Source organism: Eschscholzia californica, unplaced genomic scaffold (genome assembly GCF_041429995.1).
Source record: "Eschscholzia californica isolate CP2 unplaced genomic scaffold, dmEscCali1.0.p SCAF_1, whole genome shotgun sequence".
Classification (NCBI taxonomy): Eukaryota; Viridiplantae; Streptophyta; class Magnoliopsida; order Ranunculales; family Papaveraceae; genus Eschscholzia; species Eschscholzia californica.
The window spans coordinates 66,622,066-66,646,450 of record NW_028238198.1 but is presented as its reverse complement, the minus strand read 5'-3'; the positions used below and the strand labels follow the sequence as shown (position 1 = coordinate 66,646,450).

Sequence of the window (24,385 nt, the reverse complement as noted above, 5' to 3'; positions counted from 1 at the left end):
TAAAGACTTAATCTATGTGAGTAAGAGGACAGCCTTTGCGTGGTAGAAAACTGCGGTGCCTATATATAGTTTCTCAATAGGCAGATATTGGGTCTTAGCTAGAAGGGAGTAAAGAACTATTAAAAACTTAAAATTGTATAATTAACATAATAATTATGTTTAGTCCCACATTGATGAACTAAAATGAAAGGTTAACCTTTTTAATATGCTTAGATCTCAATTGCTATTGCCGAGCTAAGTCACGAAAGCTTATAACCCATGTGGGGGCATTAAAGTGGGTGAACATTAGTTGAGTTGACTCGGTTGGATTAGGCTGGTGTAATTGCCTGACTCGCCCATTCCAAGTTAGGAGTTGTTCCATGTGAATTGGGCGAAGGCCTGGTCTATGTGGTTCTTAGAGTGGAGGGCAAAGCGTCAGGCTGGTTTCACAGAGCAGCGAAGACCTCCCTCTCTTGACAGTGGAAGGACTACGAGTCGGTGCACTCCTGATCCAACTCGCCGAGCTAACTCAACTCACTTGAACATCCATTTTACATTTTTTTTTTCCTTCTCCCTCCCTCTCATGGTAGAAGTCACTAGTCGGTGCACTCCTGGACACAACTCACTCGAACACCCATTATATTTTCCCTTCTTCGAACATGTGTACTGCTAGCGTCCGCTATCTAATCCAATCTACAATTTTAGATACTAATAATTCTTGTCCACTATGCATTTACAAGTGTAAGATCAACAACTTCGATCGTGTCTTTCTCACCTCCTTTAAGTTCAATATTTCAAAGATCGAAATTTTTTGTCGCACCCATATTTTTCTATGTACAAACACTCGTTGCAGTTTGCTTTGGTCAACAGCTCCGATCGTGTCTTTTCTATGTAAGGCCCGTGAAAATATTCTAGTAGTTATTATCCTCGATTTGTCTGTAGGCAGGCAAAAAAAATCATGTTCATGAGAATGGCTGCCAAATATTTGTGTGGGGTGGGGTGGAAATATCCATTCACCCAACCAACATGCAGCAATTGATGCATGGAGAAACTTATATTATCTCCATTGCAAAACTCAAAGTCTTTCATCTGTAAGTAAATAAATAAACATTCGTTATTCCTTTTGGTGTGCCTCCAATACAAGTCTCTAAAGTCGCGTTTGGTGTAGCTTAAAAGCTGTGGAAAAGCAGCTTTTCACTTATTTTTAAGTGCTTTTGAAATTTGTCATGTTTGGCAAAATAATTTACAGCTTTTTAAAAGCTCAAAAATCGCTTTATTAACTAAAAAGCAGAAGCCACAAATTGTGGTTTCTACATTTAGCTTTCTCGGGAAGCGCTCACGGTGTTGAGGCCGGACGTACACTACACGGGTTCGAAATCCTTTCTCTCCAATTTTCTTCAAAACGTCACTTCATATTTTTGTTGAAAATATCACTTCCTATTCTCTCTTCATCTCTCTAGACTTTTTCTTTCCTCTCACTAAGGGGGGGGTATTGGATTGGGACTTTCGCGGACATTTGAGAGTCCGCGAAAGTCCGAGGCATTCAAATTCAGACATTTAAGAGTCTACGAAAGTCTGAGGCATTCAAATCCAGACATTTGAGAGTCCACGAAAGTCTGAGGCATTCAAATCCAGACATTTGAGAGTCTATGAAAGTCCGAGGCATTCGATTTGTCTTCCAAAATGTCTCATACTTTGGTGGACTTCATAGTTTGATGGATTTGTGAAGGATTTGGGACAAATTTGGAAGCCAAAATGTCTTTCAAAAAACAAGAGACATTTGAAGTCCATCATGTGATTAACCAATAATAATAATATTAAAATAATAAATGTCTACCAAATGTCCATCAATGTCTACAAATATTCACAGATGTCCACGAAAGTCGAAAAATATATTTTTGAAATGTTAGTATAAATATATTATTTCATGTGATCAAACAATAATAATAATATTAAAATAATAAATGTCTACCAAATGTCCATCAATGTCCACAAATATTCACAGATGTCTACGAAAGTCGAAAAATATATTTTTGAAATATTAGTATAAACATATTATTTCATGTGATTAAACAATATAATAATATTAAAATAATAAATATCTACCAAATGTCCATCAATGTCCACAAATATTCACAGATGTCTACGAAAATCGAAAAATATATTTTTGAAATGTTAGTATAAACATATTATTTCATGTGATTAAACAATAATAATAATATTAAAATAATAAATATCTACCAAATGTCCATCAATGTCCACAATATTCACAGATGTCCACGAAAATCGAAAAATATATTTTTGATATGTTAGTATAAATATATTATTTCATATGATTAAACAATAATAATATTAAAATAATAAATGTCTACCAAATATCCATCAATGTCCACAAATATTCACAGATGTCTACAAAAGTCGAAAAATATATTTTTGATTAGCACAAATATAATATGCATTACACATTTTGTCAATGGACTCAAGATCTTAAAATGTCCCCAGGACATTTTGTTTATGGATCAAATGTCTTGAAATGTCTATAAAGACATTTTGTCTACAAACTCTCAATGTCTTGAAAATGTCTATGAACACATGTTGTCTATAATAAGTCATCCGAAATGTCTTGAAATGTCTACGGGACAACTTGTCTATGAAAGTCTGTGAAAGTCTCGATCCACTACCCCCCCCTAATACTCTCTTTCCATTATCTAGAAAACTGGAACAACTCATTGTACTTTCCATCAATAATCTAATCATTTCTCTACTTCTCTTTATGCCTTTCCATTCTAGGTTAAATATTATATATACAAGAGTTGTTACCGTTTTATAATTTTTTTAATTATGTAGACCATTTTTTAAATACTAGTGTTTTACATAAAGATGAATGGGATAAATTCAATTTTTGATTTCATACACCGGTGAAATATTGGAGTCTATTTTTCTAACCATAAATTGTTCGTTCGAAATATAATATTCAAAATTTAAGATTTGATCTAATTTTCAAGTGCCAGGGCTTTAAATAAATTAAAAAGAAAATTTATTATAAAAAGACAAACCCGATTGGGTTCGTTACTGTAATCCATAACTGTAACTCCAAACGAACATTCATTTTTTTTTACTGTGAATATGTTATTAATGTAGCATAACATACTAAAAAAAAATAGAAACTAGGAAATTAATCTAAGAATTAAGTTGTCTCACACGTATGATCATTATTTTTGTTTTATTTTTGATAACATGTATTTTCGTTACTTATTTAGTTCAATATATCATTTACTGGATAAAACTACATTCAACTTATTGTTACCAAATGTATTTTACTAGTTTTACGTATAAAAAAACACTTTCTACAGAGATTACCAAACAACCAAAATTAGCTTGTTTTAATCACTTCAAATAAAGTGCTCTTATAAAAGCAGCCGTGGAAAATTTAAGCTTTCCCAAATGAGGCCTAAAATGATTTAGTTAACTTATTTGACATGATTATTTTTATAGAGAAGTATTTAATTATTTTAAAGATATATTAAAACTTGAATTCTGTTAGTTTAAAATATAAAAATGATGAGTCGAACACTTAGAGATATCTTAAGAGGAGGCTCTCGAAAGAGAGTGTCCTCTTGAGATATCTCTATTTAACCATTGTCGCATCATCTTAACAATACAAATTGAATTTTGCATTGGAGAAAATTTTTAAGCTTAAGTCTTGCGTTGGAGATACTCTACAAGGCAGTTGGTGAAAAAGTCGTTTTAGTAACATCGGTTGCTATCCGTATCGGCAGGTGCTTTACGCCCTACTCTTTTGCTCTAGGCGCCAGCATGACGTGTTTTGGATTGTGATAATGTTGTGTAAACCTTGGTGTAAATTAACTATATAGGTGTAAATTGAAAAATGTTACTAAAAACAAGAACATATAGTAGATATGTAAGAGCTTTATGGTTGTTCAATTCTTTGAATTTGGAAGGCCCTTCCTTATATAGAGTGATTAAACCACATGAATGATTATCCAAAGACAAAGGCAGACTAATAATCAATCATCCAACAAATTTAAAAAATTCCACCTCATATAACTTTTTTTTTTTTTGTTGAAAAAGGAAAAAATGTGACTTCTAAGATGACTCAAACCAGAGTCTCTGACATAGAGACCAACTACTTTACCGACGGGTCCGTGGGTATATAGACCAAAATAATATTCAAAAAAGGTTTATGATCCAATCTTCCCAAAACATGGATATTTAGTCCTTTTACATTATGGACATAATAACCCATTCTTTATGAGATAACTACCGTTCATGTCCCTCCTATAAAAATTACGGGATTTTTAATTTTCCAAGGTGAATTTGGAATGTTTTTAATGTGGGCGTGATTTAGGGGATTTAAAGCAGCTAACGTATAAATCCGAAATTGTTTTTTCTCTATCTTCTAACCGTTTTGGAAAGCAAATCTATTTCCAAATCAATTCAAAACAAAAATCCTAACCAAATCAATTTTCTCTCTCTTACTATGTAAATTTTTTTCGATTCAAATCAATTTTCTCTCAATTAACTTTCATATTTGGAAATAGATATTTTCTAGGATCAATTTAGCGTGATTTGGGAGTTAATATACAAAACATATGTATCACTTTCTCTCACTTAACTTTCAGATTTGGAAATAGTATATTTTTCTGGGAACATTAAAGCAACTTATGTTTTCGTTTTTACTCATACATAAATACACATAGAATACAAATTATGAAACAAATACGTAAATTATGTATTATTTATGACGAGGAAACCACCATTTGTCAAGTATACAACATAATTTATCAAATGTATGAGGGTCTTGTTCAATAAATTACACATAATTTCTTTTACATTACACATAATTTCTTTTACATTACACATCCTTTACAGTCTGTTACAAAAAAAAGTACAAAATCTTCTTTGGTTCAAAAATGGTGCCCATCTATGTACTCTCAATTAGTTTCGTTGACTCACTTGATTTGATGATTCTCTTTGGAATTTCATCTGGTATATCAAATCTACACACATAACTACACATACATTAAAGAAAAAAAATCATATATTGTATTATAAACTACATGTACAGTTTCGTAAATTATATAATGTTTGTCAAATTTTTACAACATTTGAAGGTTTTGAGTAGTTTGGTAAACTTATCAAGGCTATACTGTTTTGGGTGAAAAGTACACGTAATGGTAAATAAATAATACATAATTTATGTGCACTTATACGTAAATTATATACATAATGGTAAGAACACGAAGATATACGTAAATTATATATACTTTATTGCAAAATACACGAGATTTGATAGTAAAGCGAAGTATTTCTACTAATGAAATGAGCACTGTTTTGGTGTTAAAGCACGGGTAATGTTCTATAAATTATCCATAATTTACTATAAGTTGTGGTAATTTACGATAAAGTACATGTACTGTAAATTCTGTTATGAGTAACCGTACGAAAGAACAAATATTTCATAAATCCGTACGGATTGAAAACCAGATCTGAAGAAAAAAAAATGAGAATATCATTAAGCTTAAACTACAAATCTAAAGATATCTGCTATGATGATTGATTGCAATAATGTCAAACTCGAGTTGAAGGATTAAATATCAAGATAAAAAACATAAATGAAATTTTAAGAGAGAGAAAGAAAATAAACATCAAACATTCGATTGATGATTGATAATCTGATCTCACGAAATATCAGAAACAACAGAAGATTAAACATAGATCTAAAGAAATATGATATTATCACTGGATGCAAACATAACATACTAACTTTGAAGGAATCATTGAATAAGGAATAAACATAAAGATCTTAAACAGTTATGAAAATTTTAGGGTTTTAGTTATGAATCATTGAATAAGGAATAAATATAAAGATCTTAAACAGTTATGAAAATTTTAAAGAGAGAAAATAAACATCATACATTCGAAGTTAATGAATTAGTACACAGATCTTATAGATATGTATCATAAATCTGATACGTTTTATAATAGAGCGAAATAATTAGGGTTGTAGTTATAAGAAGAAATATTAGATATTAACAATGGTGTTTATAAACATTTCGAAAGTATTAAACCTGATAAATGATGAATTTGGACAACAATATAATGTAGAAGAAAAAGATTTTCTGAGTTTAATGGAGGTTTGTCAACTGAATCGGAGAGATCAAATAAAGAGTTTCCGGTACTGAAAATAATGAAGATATCCTTACTTTGAATAGAAACATGATTGGAGAGAAATATGGGAGATAAATATGGAAAAAGATATGCATAGATTTTGAAGGTAAATCAGTTATACAATATGGAAAGGTTAGATTAGGGATTATGAAATAATATTTATTCTAGAGATTTGTGTTTTCTCTCTAGATGAGACCAAATGGACTAGATATCCATTTATATTATTTTTTTTGGTTTTAAAATCCTTTATAGGATTAGAGAGGATTATATCTACTATTAGGACCCGTTTTTTGGGCTGTAAGCCCAAAAATTCTTCTAAGAAATAAAAATCTAAGATATTTGTAAAATCCCGACTATATGTATATGTACACACACAAAAGATTTCTTGTAAAAAAACCCTTAAATTCTAACCTACATTTTGTACAGAGAAATCATTTTATTTCTATCTTGTAAACTAGTCAAACTCACTAAAGTCTCATTCTCCATGGTCATGTTTGATTTATATTAAGATCAAAACATTCTCATACTCAAGTATAGCATTTTTTTTATCCACGTAGCCGATTTATTCGAGTAGCTTTTGTAGTACGAAAGGCCTAGAATTGAAATTTTGCACGGGGTCCGAAGTTCTCAGCCACGGCTTGTACACACTTATCATTTGTTATTCCTTAATTTTTTTCATATGTAAGTATATAAATTATCATTTCAAAATTGATATAAAAACCAAATCACTAACCAAACCATCAATATATTGACATTTACTCTGTGAATTAGTAGTACCATTAGTTGGTTTGCCACCAATTACCTCTCCACTTTTTAAACATATGAAACACACTTAATGTTAAGTTAGTTGGGTTTGTTCTACGCGTTTTAACTATATAGGTAAAAAAAACATGGAAAATAATTATCTAGGTCAAAAAATATGGAAAATAGTTGAAAAGACACGAAACATTTGTAAATTATCAGGCCCAAAGGATTCCGAAATAGTGGCTTGACTTTCTTATCCTTCACAATTTTAGAAATTAGTTGTGTCCCTGTCTATAAAAAGCAATTTAAGAAATAAAAATTTCAAAATTCTGTCTTTTCCCTTGCGTACTTCTGCCCTAGAGCGATTAACGGAGACGTGCGAATGTTGATCTTCATCGTCTTCTTCTTCTTCTTCTTCGAATTTTTGGTTTTCAATCTTCATTTTCATCTAACTTCTCTACATTCAACTTCTTCAACCCTAAAGTACGTCGTTCTTGACTTAAAAAATTTGATTTCTTACCTTTTTTCTGTCTATCACCAAAATAGGGTTTATAAAACCTATTTTTTTTGTTATTGTGTTTACGCATGCCATATTTACAGTAGAAGATCTGCAAATAGGGTTCCTAAACACCATTTTGTTGTTCCTGGGTTTGTAAACCCTATTTTCAGTAGAAGATCTGCAAATAGGGTTTGTAAACCTATTTTGTTGTTCGTGGTTTTGGGAATGGGTTTGCAAACCCTATTTTCAGTAGTTTAGATCTGCAAAAAGGGTTTATGAACCCTATTTTGTTAATAGTTGTTTTGAAAATGAGATTTGCCTACCCTATTTGCAGTCATAGATCTGCAAAAAGGGCTTGAGAACTCTATTTTGTTGATACTTGTTTTGCAAATAGGGTTTGCATACTTTATTCAACATCTGAGTTGCAAATTTGTATTTGGTAAGTTAAAGATGGAGTTCAAAATAGATGATGCAGCTATCATACTAAGACTGCCAAAGGAAGGAGTGGTAGTTTATCCATTCCAAGGAAAAGAGATGAAGACTTTGTAATAACTTATTTGTAGTGAGAAAACACATAAAGTTTCTACCTCATCAATAGAAACTGCCATTGAAAGTTTTCTTGAAGTAGAAATCAAGAAACAGATGGTTTAGTGAAGTTGATGACTATGCATATTGCTTTACCATTCTTGTTTGTAACAACAACTGTGACGACTATACAAATGTCATTCACAAACTTACTAAGGTCAATGGAGAAGATCAATTATATCTCATGACCTACAATAATTCACAACTACATGATGAAGACAACTCAAGAAAATGTCGACAAACCAACAAAAACTTCAGGATGTCTCCTTCTACTACCGGTAAAATAAATTCTATTTATCGTTATTAACTTTATGTAGTTTGAATATGTAGTTTGCACCATGTAATAATGCTTGTTGTGTTAACTTTATGCAGTTTTGGTTTGTGGACATTCAACTCTATATCGGAGAATCCATCACAAGAAGGACAAATGTCCTCGAATTGTGAGATGAAGCTTAGATCAGATGAAGTTGGATTTTCTTCAAGCACTGAAAGATGTAACAGATAAGCAAATATATTTTACTATTCTCACATATTATGTTATTCAATATAATATACAAGTTAATTTGGAAAAGTAGTTTGCAAAGCAACAATTTGAGTAATAGAGTTGCATACTGTTATTTGAATACATTGTTTGCAAAATGTTGAATGCATACTGTAATTTGCAATATATTGTTTGAATTTCAGATCTCAAAAGATTTTATTGTGCCACTGTCGAAAAGTGAAGAACTACTCATTTTTGGAGGAGTTTTGATTGTGCCAGCTGATACTGATGTTTCTTATTTGAAACATCTTTAAGACAAAGCTGAAAGATTATAAGTTGAATTTGAAGAACATAAGAGAAGTTCGAAAAAAATGAAGTATTAGATAAGTTGAAAAAGGAGTTGTATTGCATAAGCGAAGAAAAAACGATTCTCATAAAAGAGAATGAACAACTAAAAGCTGCAAAAGCAACAAAGTGCAGTGAGGAGGTCGATGAAAACACATCGAAAATAAAGTCAAGGAGTACTGAAAAAAATAGCTTTAAAACTGAAAAGTACAATCAAGATAAAGGAACATAATGATATTGATGGTCATGAAGTGACTAAAGAAAAATTTGAAGAGGTTGACACAACTAAGTATCAAAAAAGAAAAGAAGTTGCTGAAACTTCTGACTTTGAAACAATAGAGAAATAAGTAAAGACGAAGAAGAGCTCACAACAATTAAAAGATTCCATACACTGGCCAACGAAAAGTAAGTACATATCTTCATCCTTCTCTTTCTAGAATAGTGGGATTATAATCCATTGTCAGCAAACATTGCATTGCAATCCATTGTCTACAAACTGTGGGTTGCAATCCATTGTCTATAATAGTGGCTTGCAATCCATTATCTAGAACAGTGGGTTGCAAAATGGTGTCTGCAACAGTGGGTTGCAAAATGTGACTGCTACTTTGGGTTGCATCATATGTTTGAACTGAGTCCATTGCATATTTTTTGTAGTTCAATTATATGAAATAAAATGTCAGACTTGATCATCTGTGGAAATTACATTGAATCTTTGATTATGAACGAATTTGGGTAAGTTCTTCCAAACATTACTATTTTGTATTTAGTTATGATTAGTTATCGATTTAGACAACAATCTATATGTAGACATTGATGAAATTCCAAGCATCGAACGATAATATCTTTGAATTTCTTACCAAAAAGCTCAAGAAAGCGTATGAAATGAATAGTGAATGATTTCCCTTCCCCTTGAACAGAGGAACTGACGATGAAAGTCATGAAGGATTCCATTGTCATCTTGTTGCTTATGACAGACTTGATGAACGGTGGTTTCATTATGATTCATTTGGAAAACACCAAAAATCAGTATATGATGTTCAAGAGAAGCAAAGAAATTCACACAAAATTTGGTCAAGAAAATTAATGAAGCAAAACTGACATAAAACCCACTCAAAGACAATATAACACTTTGAAAAGTTACCCGCCCTAAACAAGAAAATTCGTAAGTATAAACTACATCTATTTTGATTTCGTTGTGTTTGGCAATAAAATAATGAAAACACCATTGTTGAAATTTGACAGACCTGGAGAAATAGTAGAAAAGACTTCAAGAAAGAGAGCTGTAATCGCAAAACCCATTTTGAATGATTCGTCCAAACATTGGGCTTAAGGAACCATTATTGACGATGAGAAAACTACTTGATATTTTTAACTTTTGAATCAAATCATTCATTTTCATTTTGATATTTACGTTTAAGTGATGATCGAGATGTATGTGAACAACAGAATATTAGTACAAATTGTAGTATATATTATCTTATTTTGACTGATGTGTATATACAGTGAACTGGGAACAACTCTGCAAACATGATTTGCCACCAGGAACAATGCAAACTAACTACGTTTGCAAAACATAATATGCAAACTCAGTTTGCACAACATAATATGTAAACCAAGTTTTCACAACATATATGCGAACTCCAGATGCAAAAATTATTATGCAAACTCCGTATGCATTAATAGAAAGAAATCTGATATATAGCTTGTCGAAAATATAAATCAAAATCCCCATCATGGAAGGTTCGGTAGCATTTTTATGACATAGTTGAAAATAGAAATCCGAACCCTTGTCCAAATTTGTGTATTAAAAAAAAAATGTTAAAACCAATCGCTACGCCCACGATCAAAATTTGTGAACTTATAAGAAAAATGTTTCAAAAATCAGGGACTACGCCCCTATCCCTCGTCTAAATATTTGAACTTACTAAAGAACATGTTCAAAAAATCAAAGGCGACGCCCCTAAACCACAATCAAAATTTTTTAATTTACTAAAAAAATTGTTTAAAAAAATGGGGCTACGCCTTCGATCCCTCACATTTTATGAAAGGAAACAAATTGTTTGTGGAAACACTATTTGTTGCAAATATCTAATTCGAAAATATTGTTTGCAAACAAATTTTCAGATCATATTGTTGCAAACCGGTATTTGCAAAAGATTGAGAGACTGCAAACATAACTTTAAATGTGGATCCTTGAAACAGTAACATTCCTCCAACCAGTATCTTCATGTACATTGAACTTCAACAAGAATATTTCATATCAAATTATAATATTAAATAATCGTTTATCGAGACTACCACTTATGAAATGTAAAAATTAATCTAAACTCAATATTGTTGTGCATATTCTCTTGTTGTGGAACGATAACTTGCTACAATGTGCACACATTCTTTTTTTCTTACACTTGGCTGCTCCAACACTTTCAATTCTCAAACTCATTGACTTGCCAGGTGATGTCTTGTTTGATGGAGGATTGATGATTGGTTCATTTGCTGCAAACTCTTTTGGTTCATCACTGTTTGGGATGAGGATAATGCCATGTGCGTAAGTATTCTTAAAGCTCTCAGTCGTAAAATATGGTTCAACGAATTCAGTCATTGGTCATCCATTATATTGGATAGCAATAACAACATGTTCACATGGGAGACACTCAACTATTAACCTCAAACAGACCAATACGATGAATTCAAATCAACTAACTTTTGGTGTAGAAAATATTTCATATACAAACTTCGATGACTTAACAACCTTCCATGTACAAGCAAACTTACACCCCTCTCTTATTATTTTATCAATCTTTAGACACAACACACTACTCCACTTTTCAGCTATTTCTAATCTGATTTGCATAATCTTCATCATTCAAACTACGAATCGTTTCCAACATTAAGATTATAAACATGCCCCTTTCCTCCCTAATCCATGCATCGTAACTCTCATACAGTGATGAACAAACTTCACCTTATCTTTTACCAACAAAGATAATTCTTGAAGAATTCAGTTAATCGTCTACCACCGACTAACTCCATCTCTTTAAAATGAATAGAAAATTCTTCTTTAGTCAATGCACGGGCATGCCGATATAACAAACACTCAATATATTTAGCTCTTGAGAGCCATAACCAGTAACATTGATTAAGTTATTCCTGATATGCCACACATAATAACTATGGTGTGCATCTGGAAAAACGTCTCTAATTCCTTTAAGAATACTAGGATGACGATCAGACATGATAGTATGCGTACGACTTTGAACGATGACACGAGACAAATTCTCCAGAAACCAACTCCAATTTGAGTTATTTTTCAACACTAACAATAGCTAACGCAATGGTAAAAAGTCCTGAAAAAATAGCAAACTAATGTAGTTACATATAAGGTCTATATAAAATTAGTAAGTTAAAAAGTGTTATCTTCGGTATTATTCTTCACGCAAACTGTTAGCAAAGTCCTTATATTTGGATTTAAGATGCGTCAAATCGATCTGAATAACAGGCCTCCAATACTTAAAGTCGTGAATACAAGCTTCATATGTTATACAAACCCTTTCGAGCTGATAAGTGTCCATGTCAAGTTGTAGTTGCACATGATTACCAGGATTCCACTTTAGAATGGACTTCGTATACCAATCAAGTTTAGCAAATCCAGATTCCTCGTCACCAAATGCAGAATCAAACGTACTTCGCTTCGCCTTGTAACTAATATGGTATGGGAGTTTAATACCATAATCTGACTGAAAAAAAGTTTTAGTAGCTTTGCTTTTATTTTTAGGATTAACCTTTACTTCACTTTCTATCGAATTAGATAAAACCTTCGTATATGTTGTTGGCTTGTTTATGTCAGTAAAACTCCCACCACAAGTGTGATCAAGAACACATGTTCTTGGATAAAATAACGATGAAATACCAAACTTTGAACAACCATGAACCTTCCACCCACAACCGTCAACTGGACATACTGCTACTACCCAATGCGCATGGTTCTTCTATAACCAAAACTAAATTTTATGAAATACCTGTTCAATGCAAGCCTGAATTGATCAGCACCTCCTTCAAACTTTTGACCAGCACCAGTAAAAACAGATCCCAAGTTTTAGACCGAAGAGGATGTGGAATATCTTAGATGATAATCAACTTGAGTAAAACACAATGAAGCAGTAGATTACTCAGCTAAATCGATTTCCTAAACATTAAAAAAAATATGTTAAGAATGGTAAAAATGTAAATACAACTTTTAAACAAATTTTGCAAACACAAATTGTAGAAGACATTCATCAGAACTAAAATAACACACTCACTAGAACCAAATAACCATGTATGAAAATTAATCAAAACACAAACATAAAGCTAGATTAACATTAAATAATCAATCTAGGGTTCGGTTTGAAGATTCATCAATTAGATTTAGGAATAATAAACAAAACAAGAATATCAAGACGATTACATAAATAAAGCTAGGTTAAAGATGAAGAAAAATAACTTACTGGGCTAAGAGTAAAGAAGATGAATTTGAAAACAAATGTAAATATGAAGGTTAGATGATGAACTATTGAACGACTTACGAAATCAATAGTCAGAACTTCGACAATCTAAAAATGGTTGTTTTCTTCGTATAAAACGAACAATAACAGAAGATGGAGACGTAAAACAACATATGAATCAATGGAGGAAGATACCACAACGAAAACATCATCTTCTCAGCTGCCGATCTTCAGCTGGTAGAGTTTCTCCTAGGGTTTCAATCGAGCAAGGTAGAGAGAGGATAAAATGAAAAGGGTATTCTTGAAATTCAGAAAAAAAAATCTTGTATGATTTTGACCTGAATAATAATTAACCAAATTATTTTTACCTTGACCTGTTATTAACCTTAATATTTTGATAACTAATAATTAATAGTAGAAGATGTATACGTTGTTATGATAAGTTTTTCAACCCAAATATACAGTCATTTTCTATTGTTCTATTACACATTTAAATCTGAAAAATGATATATTTTCTTCCCGTTATATCATACTACATCCCTTATGGGTCAGTTTGAAAATTTATTTATTTCCGAAATCGACACATTTATCTTAATACAAAATGATTAATGCACAGGGCGATAGTCAAAGGAAGTGTATACGGCCGGCCCATACGTATGGAAGGTTCGAGGCGAAATTAAACTCGTAGCCCGATATAGTGCGCGTGCATGCTAAAAGAATAAAATAAAATTCTTAATGGTGCTTAAAGATGGATTAGAACCTTTGACCAGTAGCGAAAAAATCTAAACTCTTAACTACTAAGCTATAACTTAAATCATGTTACAAAGTTGTGTGAAAAGAAATTGTTATTTTGAAAGTAACATACAAAATTCGAAATATGAGATCCTTAATTACATTAGTACCTAAAGCGACCGCTTTAGTTGCTTTGGGCCCTAACCGCCCCTGGAAGTGTACTGGAGGACAATGTAGCATCATTCTCTATATTTAGAAGGTTCGGTCTCGTTATTTCAATTTTTATTAAAACACGAAACACCAATTTTCTCATTAGTATAAGATCAATTGGTTCGAATTTAAAAATAAACTAAACCCTTTCCAACGTTGGTTAATACAAAGTCATAATTTTCGATAATGGAACACAATTTGTTATTGACATTACAAATTAGCTAAATTTACTCTACTATTATAATTATAATTAACTAAAAAAATACTACCATTTTAAACATTTTTTTCAAATTAAGGAAGAAGGAATTAGTTAATGAGAGATTAATAACGAACGCACTAATCTCTCCACCTCTCTTTCTCATTTTATTAGAGAGAGAGGAAGCTCAGGCGTTACAACCGCAGTTAATTTATAGCCATTAGATTCATTACCTAATCAATGGTCATAAAACCATCTAAATCATCAAGAAACCAAGTTATATACTACTAATATAAAACTTTGAACAAACATATACCCATCTCTCTCCCTCACTAGATTAGCTCATCTTTCTTACAAAAACAATTCACCAAGACCCAAACAGCAAGAGCTAATTTCATGGGAGAAAGAGGTGGTTTAGGGTTTAGCTTTTTGGGAAGTACCCATCATCAAAATTTGGAACTTCTACCTCATGCAGTTACTACTACTAGTACTCCACCACTGAAAGCTATTGATAGGTTTTTATGGAGTTCATCAAATGAGTTGTCATCATTTTTGGAGAAAGATATAATCCAAGGAAATCATGTCATTTCTTCTTCTTCTTCATTATCGCCGTCTTCGAGATCATACGGTGGTCTGGGTTGTTCTAATGGAAATGGGGTTTTGTTGCCAAGTACAAATTTTGGAGTTAACATGAGTTTTGTTGATGGGTTGTTTGTGGATGGTAATTTAATTGGAGATGATGAATCCATGAATAAGTTTGAACAAATGAAGAATTATAAAGTTAAAGGTGGTGGGTCTTCATTATTATCTTCTAATACTATTATAAAAGGACAGTGGACTGATGAAGAAGATAGGTGATGATCTCTCTCTCTCTCTCTCTGCATATATACACAGTAACATGTTTATGAAATTTCTTGATATTTGTTTTGTTGTGAAGTTTGTTGGTTGGATTGGTGAAGCAGTATGGAGTGAGGAAATGGGCACAGATTGCACAAAAGTTGATAGGTAGGGCAGGAAAACAATGTCGAGAACGATGGCATAATCATCTCCGTCCCGATATCAAGGTTCATATTCCATTTTCAGCTACCTTCTAATAATCACCATAAACATGTTCATTTGGTTTTAATAACTTCACTACTAATTAGGGTTTTTGGGTTGTTGTTGATGAGTAGCCTTAACAAAAATTACCCTAGCTAGCTTGGAATTGTTAGTATTTTAATCTTAAATTTAATTTCCTTATTTTATTTACTAAAATGTTTCAAATTTTAATATAATAATAGATAGTATCTATTTCAAAAAAGAAAATAATAGATAGTATCATTTATAAATTTGTATGTTTTTCCTAGCTATATTTTTGTTATACCATGGTTGCATGATAAAAAATCAAACCCTAAAATTTAGGGTTTCAATATATATATATATATATATATCCTATAACCACATTATATTTCTCTACCTTTTCACTTTACTAATGATTTTCATGTGATATTGGAGACAATGTCCAATCACTAAAAGAATTATAATGGTTTCTCATCTCTTCAAGTACACATTTTTCATCTTCTCTTGGTGTTTATGATTTCTTGTAGAAGGATACATGGAGTGAAGAAGAAGAGAGTTTGTTAGTTGAAACCCACAAGGAGGTTGGCAACAAATGGGCCGAAATTGCTAAACGAATCCCTGGAAGAACAGAAAACGCGATAAAAAACCACTGGAATGCCACGAAAAGAAGGCTTAATTCAAGGAGAAAGAACAAAAAGTCATTAAGCCAAAGAGCAAAATCTCATCCATCAATATTGCAAGATTATATCAAAAGCAAGTGCAATATCAAAGATGCTTCCTCAACCACTACCACCGCCAATTCCACCACCACCACCAATGGTCCTACTAGTACTTCTACAACTACCACATTCACTACAGGTACAGGGCTGAATCTCTGTTCGAATAACCCATCAAATAACCAACAAATTTTGCTTCATGAACCATCCAATTCCCCATCGCTTATCAATGATACTCCGACACTAGTTGCTCATTCATACGACGATGAACTACTCTCTATACAAAAATTCTTCGAAAATATCTATAAACAACCTTTAGCTGATGAACAAACAAAAAGCATCTTAGAGAATACAACATGTGATCATGAATACTATCAAAACTCCATGTATTTCGATATCCTTGATTCGTCTTTAGGAATTGAGAGCGACGAACTATTAGAGGAGAAAAATCAAGAAGAGTTCACCATGAATATCTCCTCTTCCATTTCAACTAACTCAAACACAAATTTGACCACAAATACTAACACCAATGGCAATAGTAATAGTAGTACTAGTAGTAGTGTTAACACTACTACCACAAAAACAACTACCCATTTGTATTCAGATCTTTATCTTTCATATCTATTGAATGGGGAAAATTCTTCTTCATTTGATGATCATTTCTCGATCGGAAACAACCATGAAAGCCACCACAATTATATGGATTACTTGTTGATGACAGATGAAGATTATAAAGGTTCTTACACTAGTGTCAATGGGAAGATCAAGGAGATGGACTTGATAGAGATGGTCTCATCATCAACTACTACTAAGTAGATTCTCTGTTGTATTTTGTTAGGGTTTTAGAAACTGTTAGGGTTTCTAATGATGGTTGTAGTAGTAATGTTAAAAGTTATAATAAGCGTTTCTTTGCTTTTACTAGGAGAATTTGTACCGGCCTACCGGGTTAATTTTGAACAAGTGGTGTCTTTTTGCTGTTTTTCGGTTGCAATCTCCAGTGGTTTTCATTTTTATACAGTATAATGCTATGTTCACGTAGAGAAATGACGAAATAAATTACGGAATGAGGTGGCAAAGCAAGTTTGAAAGTTTGACCGCATCTTAGCCGTCAAAATCAAACGGTTCGGATTTAATTTCCACAGCTTTCCCACGTCACCCAATTCCTTCCCACGTCATTCTTTGCCTTTCCCAACTCCACACTTGAGAGAGAGAGAGAGAAAGAATACGAGCAGGAACAGGAACAGATTTGGGCCTTCTTCTTCTCCTTCTTCATCCGATCAAATAGGGGGGAAAAGTATCGAGCTTGCGTGATCCAATAAGTAGCTTTAAACTTCCTATTCTCTCCACTTTTATGATTTTTTCATTGATTTTGTTGTATTGTAATACAAATTCTAGTGCTTTTGCTATGGGTTTATTAGGGTTTTGTGTTATTGATTTTAGGGTTTTTCTACTGAAATCTAAGGTTGGGGATTTTATTTATAATGATTTTAGGGTTCAAGGTTGGGGATTTTGTTGGGGTTTTTCTACTTAAATATTTGCTTTATCATGTATATCCAAACTTTTGTTTCAAGGAAAAACAGAATGTGTAAATTTACTACCTTCTTAATATCTACCTTCTTAATATGATGATATTTGGAGCTTGTCTTAATTTTTGTTATAAGCCAGAGTTTGGTACATATAACAAGGAGTTTTGTTTGAATATAGGTCCCATCGAATAGGCACGGAGTTTCGTTTGGTACATAAACCAGATTTTGGTACATAAACAAGCTCAAACTCGATACTGCTTTATACATGTAAGAGTTAAGACAGAACCTAGCATGGAGTTTTGTCTGAATATAGGTCCCATCCACCAAATAGGTCCTGTAGAATAGACTTCAAACACTTCTAAACATGAGTTTGTACCTATATAGTCCAAACACTAGTGCTTTCTCAATTAACTGCTAATAGTTCTGATTTGTTTACTTTTTTGTTGTTGCCAATACTAAAATTATTAAGTAAAAGAGTTATTACAATACTTATGCCGAATTACAGCAGGGACTACTGTTCATATGAAACTACTATTATGCATCCTTCCCATTTTGTCAGAATATTTGCTATCTCATTGCCTTCGCGAGGGATATGAGAGAATATCATGCCGTGAAATTGAGGGAGAAGTTTCTTGATTATTGTAGGATGAAACTTTGGATTGCCAGTTTATATGTTTGCTCGAGTTATTTTGTAGTTGACTCACTGACTGATTTGAGCTTTTGAGTTTTCTGCTCATCATTTTAATTTTTGGTACTGATTTTATTGTATAAGTATGATCCGTATTCTCGACCGTATAGAATCTGAAAACTAATTTTGTTGCAGTTTTCATCAATCCTTGGGTGAGTATGGAATCTGGAAGCATCTATCCAATTGGAGGTGAAAATCAAGAGGATTTTTCCTCCTTTGAAGGTATGTAGTATTATCATTATTATAGTTTCATATGTAACCACAAATTATAGAAACCATTGCAACATAGAATAGCACAAATTTCAATGTAGGATACATACAACGTAGATTTACATAATATGTCTTACCATGCATTGTTATTACGTATCATATGTAAATTCAAAGACAACACTGAAACAATTTGTCGAGCAATGTGAGAATGCTTCAAAGAAAAAAATAGAAAATGAAACATTGGCTGACTTCAAGTCTTTGACACAGATGGTCCCATGTGCGACAACGCTTCAGATGGAGGAACAAATTCAAAGTGTATACACCATATCAAAGTTCCAAGAGTTTCAATTGGAATTAACTGGACGATTATATTGCCGTTTGATTTCAATTGAGGAGACGTATTTTGGGGTGCAACATAAAATAGAAGAAGACATTAAGTTTGGAGACTACGAAAAAACCAAGTCATTTTTTGTTCGATTCATAAGTTCTACAAACGAAGTCCAATGTACTTGTCATTTATTTGAGTTCAAAGGGATATTATGTAGGCATGCCCTTTTTGTGTTATTTCAAAATGGTGTCAAACTTTTACCAGACATGTACATTTTGAGGAGGTGGAGGAGAGATGTACGTAGGTGTCACTCAAAGATGACAGTTGGAGCTGATCTTGAAAATACTGTAGAACAAAATCGATACAAAATGTTGTATCGTAAACTTACTGAGCTTGCTGAGTTGGCGTCAGAAAATGAAGATCATTGTCGAAGAGTTTCTCAATGGATTGATAATGAGATGGAGTTGTGTAGTACGATGGAGTCAACCGATGCTAATGCTTATAAGAGAACCAACGACAACGACATTGAGCAAAATGTGAATGTGAAAGACCCATTAGTAACTACCCGTAAAGGACGCCCACGAAAAAACCGATTGAAACCAACCGTGAGGATGAAAAAGAGAAAATTGATCCCTAAAAGTACCCCAACCGGATGAGGTATGTTTATAAGCCAAATATTTGTAAATGGTTGCTGTTGCCTTTGTTTTTTTAATTGCTTTGGATAATTCCTATACAACACTTGATGAATTTAAAGCTAGATCATATACTCTTTAGTTTTTTTTTAATTGCTTTGTCTTTTTCAAATTTGTACAGGTAAGAAATGGCTATGATTCTGCTTCATGGAAACCTCCACGTAACTATCTTTGAAGCTAGGTCAGTAGCTTATCCTAACATAGTTACTAAAGGAGCCGCAAGGTTACTTTTTATGCATCCTGTGGTTTGGGTTACTTGTTTATAATAAAACTTGGATGATTATGATTCTTATAATTACTCTTTTTCTTCTTCATATTTTTGCAGGTTTGGATTTTATTGGGATGCAATTACAAGTAGGAGTCGAGAAACAAATGAACATCGCAAAATTTATATTTGTTCTTCTAGTAATCTACAACTATTTTTTGTTGTTTTAGGAGTTATTTGAATGTTTTGAATGAATTTGTTTGGGCATCATCTTTTCAGGTTCATTCTTGCATAAACTTTCATTTTACAGCTGAATAAAAGTTAAGATCTCAGAGACATGTCAAAGTTCGATTACTCATGTACTCTTTAGTTTTGATCTCTCTAGTGAAATTAGATATAAAGACAAGTCTTATTTCCAATTTCAGAATTACTTCCATCTACAACTATTACACTAACATTACAATGAAGATGCCATCAATTTTTTAATAAAAAGAGATTGGGTTTGAAATCACCAATACTATCCAAAAACTATTTTTTTTTGGCCAGCGCTTTGGGGAAAGCTAAATAGTTTCCGGGGTGTGAAATTTTAAAGGGAATATGTAGAATTTTAGAAATTTTCCGGGGAAATTAATTTTAAGGGGAAATAAAAAAACACTCCACCTCACCTCACTCTCTCTCCACCTCACCTCTTTGTCTTCTCCAATTAATTCCCCAGCCGGCGACCATGAAAAAAAAAGTTTCACTCTCTGTCTCTCTCTCTCTAGAGTCCAGTCTGTTGAAGAACACCCACCACCACCACCGTGGATCTTCATCCATCATCAACGGTACAAGTATCACCACCAACCTCATCAAGTAACCCTAATATCACAACATGTCTTTACCAAACAAACCTTGGCCTTATCTCTCTCACTTGGATGGAAACGTCATTGGTAGATCTCTTCATATAGATTTACACTTCGGTTCCACCGATACTGATATTTCCTCTTCTTTTCATTTTCATATCAAACCTTTCCTCTTTTGGAGAAAAAATGGGTCTAAGAAATTTGATCTTAAAAACTCAACTAAAAAAGTTCAAATCTATTGGAACCTTACCCATGCAAAATTTGGTTCTGATCCTGAACCTAAATCTGGGTTTTATGTTGCTGTTCTTGTTGATGGATTTATGACCCTTCTTGTTGGTGATTCTCAAAATGAAGCTTATAACAGAACTAAAGCTGCAAAATCTGATAATACCCAGAGTTTGATTCTTCGAAAAGAACATGTTTTTGGTAGTAGATCTTATTCTACAAAAGCAAAATTTGGTGGAAAAACCAGAGATATTTCAATTGATTGTAATATTGAAGATGAACCAGGTCTTTATTTTAGTAAAGATGGTGAAAAAGTATTAGAAATTAAGAAATTGAAGTGGAAATTTAGAGGAAATGAAAGGATTGAAGTTGATGGAATTCCAATTAATGTTTCATGGGATGTTTATAATTGGTTATTTGAAGATGTAAATGAAGGGCATGCTGTATTTATGTTTAGATTTGAGAATTTAGGTTTTGATGAAGATGACGATGATGAAGAAGAAGAAATGATGAGAGAGAAAAACATAGTTGGAATGATATCATGTGGGTTTGGGATAAATGGATTTGATAGATGTAAATTAAAGAGAAGATCTTATAAAACAAGAAGTTCATCATCTTCATCAATGGCTTCTTCAGCTTCATCTGCTTGTAGTTCATCAGTAATGGAATGGGCTAATATGGAAGAAAGTGAAAAAAAAAATTTCACGGTCGCCGGCCGGAAAATTTTCCGGCCGGCGACCTAATCGGAGAAGAGAGAGAATGGTAGGGAGAGAGAAGATGAGGTGGAGAGAGAGAAGTGAGGTGGAGAGAGAGAGAGTTGAGGTGGAGAAGCTATTTTGCTTTCCCCCTAAATAAAATTGTCAAACAAAATTGACCAATTTTCGACCAAGTCTTCACACCCCGGAAACTATTTAGCTTTCCCCAAAGTGCTGGCCTTTTTTTTTTATCGAAAGGTATTCCGTGGACGTTTCTACAATGTATTTTTAGAGATAACATGAATAAAGTTTACATGATGTTTATTATGAAATCTATACAGAACAATCGAATAACAGTGGAGCGAGAGATGCCTTTCAATTACACTATTGGGAGGAGTTTTTCATGAAAAGAGCATAGGCATCACTATAGATGGCAATCAACACAGCAAGCACAATCATGAAAATACCCAAAACCTTGTCCTTCTTTGTTGCTATACCATGAGTATCCTTAAGGGTGATGGCAGCCGGAAAGATGAACCCAATACAAACTGCAGTAGTAGCTCCAGTAAACTATAAAGCATCCCAAATACTTGGTATAAAAGTTGCACCTAAGAAAACAACAACAATGAGTTCAATGCTGATCAAGGCCAACCGTCTATTATTCGACGAATAAAATTCACAAATTACTCAAAACCATTGAACCCATAGAGCAATTTACAATCCTTTGTGCCCCAAATCAAACTTCTTGGCTAAAACAATCAAAACTCAAACCACCCAATTCTTTCTTTCTTTCTTTCCCTCCTCCATAAAGAATTTTTCGTTCCCATTTTCCTGGATGAACATAAAAATGATAGCTACCACCCCAATGAAGATCTATCAATTTTTAATAAAAACACAAGTCTTATTACTTCCATCCACAACTATTACACTAACATTACAAGGCAGATGATAGCAATTTTTTTTATCAATTCTTAGTAAAAAAAAATTAGGTTTGAAATCACCATTACTATCCAATTAGGTTTGAAATCACCAATGTTATCATGAACTTTCAATCAGAAAAGAAATTAAATTGAAGTTTGGTCTTCATGTAACATCATCATAATCACCCAAGTTAGAGTTAGGGCAAGTGCTAATATGTTAATCAAATCCATCTTGAAGCAAAGTAATCAGTCTTCTCTCTCATAATCATACCCAAACTTGGTACTCTCTCCTATTTGATCGGATGAAGGAGAAGAAGAAGGCCCGAATCTGTTCCTGTTCCTGCTCGTATTCCCTCTCTCTCTCTCTCTAAAGTGTGGAGTTGGGAAAGGCAAAGAATGACGTGGGAAGGAATTGGGTGACGTGGGAAAGCTGTGGAAATTAAATCCGGACCGTTTGATTTTGACGGCTAAGATGCGGTCAAACTTTCAAACTTGCTTTGCCACCTCATTCCGTAATTTATTTCGTCATTTCTCTACGTGAACATAGCATTCCCGATATATATTTTCAGACTTTTTTCATTATCTTTCACAAGTAATTTTATTATCTAAGGTTAAGGGTATCTAACCTTGCATTAAGGCACTCAGATCTGAAGTCTGAATCATTTAGCCAATTATAGGCCAACTTTGACTATTCAAGAAGCCAATGGATTGACTTGGGCATAACATGTGGGAACCATGAATACACATGAGTGAGAATTCAATAGAACTGCGGGGTAGATAGAAAAGAATTCTACCACCTGCGTCCTAAAGCGAAAGGTCGACACGAGTTGCCTAGGCAATTTGAACTCTATCACAACTTTAACAGAAGGGTGGATCCGATAGCTCTAACACCTGAGGTCCTGAGCCCTGGAACGGAAGGGATGTAGAAGTATGTTCGGCACCTTGAGCTCTTCTCTGCTTGGAGAAATGTCGGTTACGCGGAAGGCCAGACAAAGTCGAATATCCGATCGCCATACCTAAAGATACCATCATATCAGCTATGACCAAAATTCTATGAACGACCCCGCCAAATGGCCTCCACTAAGCCAGTGATTGACCACTAACATGCAAGCTATATAAGCGACACATGCTTGCATGCCCTGAAAAAGGATCGTTTCTATTTGATTTCTCATCGACTTTTAGCTTGCAACCTGGATTTATTTGAACTTGGGAGTGTATTTGCCTTCATTAATTCACTCATCAACGACCAATTGAAGATAACTAGGAAGACTTTTGAGAAACCACTTCTCCAACGTCACTTTTAACCTATTCTTATCTCAAGTCATTTATGATTTACCTGGTCTTTATTCTCCTAGGACTATTTGGGATGCCCCAAAGGTAGGGGTGGGACGGACGAGTAGTCCACGGTCACTTACTCTTCCGATCTGAGCGGAATGGGCAAATTTTCGATTTGTCCGCTCGGACATCCGGACTAATCGAGTGGACTCTTGACAAAGTTTGATTGCACGTTGTCCGTCCGTGGCTGCCTAAATCGCCAGACAATTCGGGTACCGTATCAGGCGGACAAGTTTACTCTTCCACTGGAATAGGAACATTGGTTGGGCCAAATGGTCTGTCTTACTTTGATTTCATTTCTAATTGCGAGGATATCATGAAGTAACATCTTCTCATGTGAATCCACCAATTCTTTTGTATATTCTTTGCCCTTCAATTAATTCAAACTTTTCGAAAAAAATTCCATGCATATACGTGTAAATGTGTAGTCTAAATGCTAACTATATTAATTGATTATAACTATCTATATACGATTATAATCTCTAAGTAAGTCGAAAATA

The 24,385-nt window shown here is 33.3% G+C and overlaps 1 protein-coding gene, 1 long non-coding RNA gene, 1 other non-coding gene and 1 pseudogene across 3 annotated transcripts; all 4 read left to right on the top strand.

Moving 5' to 3' along the window:
* Nucleotides 1-228: 228 nt before the first annotated feature.
* Nucleotides 229-533, top strand: LOC147568426 (signal recognition particle RNA). Its single transcript, XR_015231536.1, has one exon.
* A 14,307-nt stretch (nt 534-14,840) lies between these two features.
* LOC147568425 (transcription factor MYB64-like) lies at nt 14,841-17,035 on the top strand. Its single transcript, XM_086659724.1, has 3 exons — nt 14,841-15,298; nt 15,382-15,508; nt 16,031-17,035. Exons 1-3 carry the CDS (start codon nt 14,841-14,843, stop codon nt 17,033-17,035), a joined length of 1,590 nt encoding a protein of 529 aa, XP_086515850.1.
* A 365-nt stretch (nt 17,036-17,400) lies between these two features.
* Nucleotides 17,401-20,287, top strand: LOC147568424 (uncharacterized). Its single transcript, XR_015238245.1, has 4 exons — nt 17,401-17,538; nt 18,569-18,655; nt 19,785-19,844; nt 19,989-20,287. It is a non-coding gene; the product is annotated as an uncharacterized LOC147568424 (long non-coding RNA).
* Nucleotides 20,288-20,647: 360 nt separating this feature from the next.
* On the top strand, nt 20,648-21,678 carry LOC147568423 (uncharacterized; annotated as a pseudogene).
* The last annotated feature ends 2,707 nt before the right edge of the window (nt 21,679-24,385 follow it).